The sequence below is a fragment of the Tupaia chinensis genome, unplaced genomic scaffold, assembly GCF_000334495.1.
Source record: "Tupaia chinensis unplaced genomic scaffold, TupChi_1.0 Scaffold000612_1, whole genome shotgun sequence".
Classification (NCBI taxonomy): Eukaryota; Metazoa; Chordata; class Mammalia; order Scandentia; family Tupaiidae; genus Tupaia; species Tupaia belangeri.
This window is the reverse complement of record NW_006160131.1, coordinates 121,303-123,778: the sequence shown is the minus strand read 5'-3', so window position 1 is coordinate 123,778 and position 2,476 is coordinate 121,303. Positions and strand designations below refer to the sequence as shown.

Below are 2,476 nucleotides of genomic sequence, written 5' to 3'. Positions count from 1 at the left end.
CACTTCAGCTCTCAGAGCATCTCTGCTTCCACGTTCTAGTGTAAACCCGAAGCCACAGCGAGAGCTCCCTGAGAAAGTGAGCTATTAGCGTAAGCTTCCTGGTACCGCCCCGAGGGACACACATGCTGAGTGACAGAGCACCAAGGTAGACTGGGGGTTTGTGGTGGAGGTGGTGGTAGTGGTGTAGCCGTAGTGTGGTTCTAAACTGGAGCCACCAGGAAAGGTACGCAAGCTAAAGTGGAAGAATTATTAATTCCTAACTCAGTAATGACCAAGATCCTCAGAGTCAACAGGACCATTCTGTGATCAACAGTACCGGTGCAGCCTGGGGAAACAAACCTCTCTGCCAGTCAGTAATGGGGTAATTGTTTCACCCGTTCATAGGAGGCCATAGAGGGTGGCTGACTTTAAAGAGAGTCAGTTATAAAGTCCTCTGAAATTCTGAGGTCACCACGGTGTCTTAGAGGGTTGCTGGACCCATCCAAAAATAGATCCAAACACGTCTGGTCCTCAGTTCTTCTTATGTGCAAAATGAGTGCCTTAGAATAAGCCCTTTTTAGGGCTGGCGTTACGGCCTGATGGAGAAGGCGGCTGGATCCCACATGGCCAACTCTCTGGTTCAAGTTCTGGACCCAGTGGTTGAGAAACATGCTAGCTATATTTGTGTGCTGAAATTTCCAAAAAGGAGGGAAAGATGGAGAAAGGATTGCAGTATGACCACTACCCATAGGGGGTGCTTTCTCCCCCCCCCTTTTTCTCTGTCTGTCTCTCTCTCTGGTGAGTGCATGGACCCTCTAGCAGGAAAAAAGAAGTGCTTCCCGTAGATAACAAAGAAAAGTTGTAGAATGTATGAGTACCTGTAAACTTCACGCTCAAAAGCATGAACATAATCTCATATCGAACTTCGAGGAAGTCACAGGTAAGTTTTGCACCTGCCTGGGCCTCATTTCTCTGATTGCAAAAGGAAGAAATGTATGATTTCCAGGAGTCTCTCGGTTCTAAAATTCTGTAACTTTCAGATTCTGAGGATTAATTTCCTTATGGCTCCCTTCATGTCCTGATTCCTCAGGCTGTAGATGAAGGGATTGACCAGGGGTGTCACCACTGTGAAGATGACAGTGGCCACTGTGTCCTGCATTGAGTAGGAGGATGAGGGGCGCATGTAGACCCCCAGGATTGCCCCATAGAACAGGGAGACCACAGTGAGGTGGGATCCACACGTGGACAGGGCTTTCCTGATCCCCCGGGCAGATGGCAATCTCAGCACGTCAGAGAAGATGTAAGCATATGACACAGCGATGCATGTGAACGGTGTCAGAAATATCAGCCCGCCCACAGTGAAGACCACCAGGTCATTGACAGAGGTGTCAGAACAGGAGAGCTTTAGGACAGGGTACGGGTCGCAGAAGAAGTGGCGCACCACGTTGCTGGAACAAAATGTGAGTCGGACCATGAGAAGGGTGTGGAGGAGAGCGTGCAGGTTCGTGATGACCCAAGACACAGCCACCAGCAGGACGCAGAGCTTGGGCCTCATGATCATGGAGTAGTGCAGCGGGCGGCAGACGGCCACATGGCGATCATAGGCCATCACACTCAGGAGGAAGCCGTCCATGTTGATGAACGTGATGAAGAAGTAGATCTGGGCCATGCACCCCGCGTAGGAGATGGACTTGCTTTCCAGTACGTGATTCGCCAGCATTTTGGGGACTGTGACTGATGAAAAGCAGATGTCCACACAGGAGAGGTTGGCCAGGAAGAAGTACATGGGTGTGTGGAGATGCCTGTCACAGCTGATGGCCAAGACGATGAGACTGTTCCCGGTGATGGTGACCAGGTACATCCACAAGAACAGTCCGAAGAGGACGTCTTCCTGCTCTGACTGCCCAGAGAGGCCCAGAAGAAAGAATTCTGTAACTCTAGACTGGTTGTCTCCATCCATGTCTACAGGGAGGGAAGTGTCACCACAGGGTACGATTCTGGGCCAACATTTGCACAAATTTTGTATTTTCAGTTTATTCATTGGGCGAAAAGTAAGAAAAGAAAAGAATTACTGAGTAACTTTAGAGAGAAAGCTTATATAATCTCAGTAGTGTTTAATTACTAGTGGCTACGGTTTCATTTCCTCTACTCCTATTTACTGAATACCGCGTATAGGTACTTTCGTAAACAGTGTTTGGTGTAATAAGTGAGGTTTTCTTTCTTTCTTTTTTTTTTTTTTTTTTGAGAGGTTTTTGCTGTACGGTGCGTGCACTTGTCAGAGAGACAGGAAGTGATAAATCGCCCCGCAGGGGAGATGGCCATGCTGCAATCTCTTCTACATTTTCCTCTTAGAATTTTGGACACACACGCACACATGCCTGGTGTGAGTGTTAAGTCACTGGGTCCAGACTGTGGTCAACTATGTGGGAGTCCAGTGTTGTAAACATTACACCATCTGCTGGTTCCAGAATCGAGGTTTCCTATTTTACTTCGCCAG

General features: G+C 48.4%; 1 protein-coding gene across 1 annotated transcript; it reads right to left on the bottom strand.

The window, feature by feature from the left end:
- Positions 1-1,015: 1,015 nt before the first annotated feature.
- LOC102502018 (olfactory receptor 1F1) lies at positions 1,016-1,939 on the bottom strand. The gene has a single exon (XM_006158913.1). It carries the CDS (start codon positions 1,937-1,939, stop codon positions 1,016-1,018), a length of 924 nt encoding a protein of 307 aa, XP_006158975.1.
- Between the last annotated feature and the right edge of the window lie 537 nt (positions 1,940-2,476).

Bases quoted from the DNA above. Each gene is read 5' to 3' on its own strand.
- LOC102502018 (XM_006158913.1), bottom strand. From the start codon at position 1,939: ATGGATGGAGACAACCAGTCTAGAGTTACAGAATTCTTTCTTCTGGGC.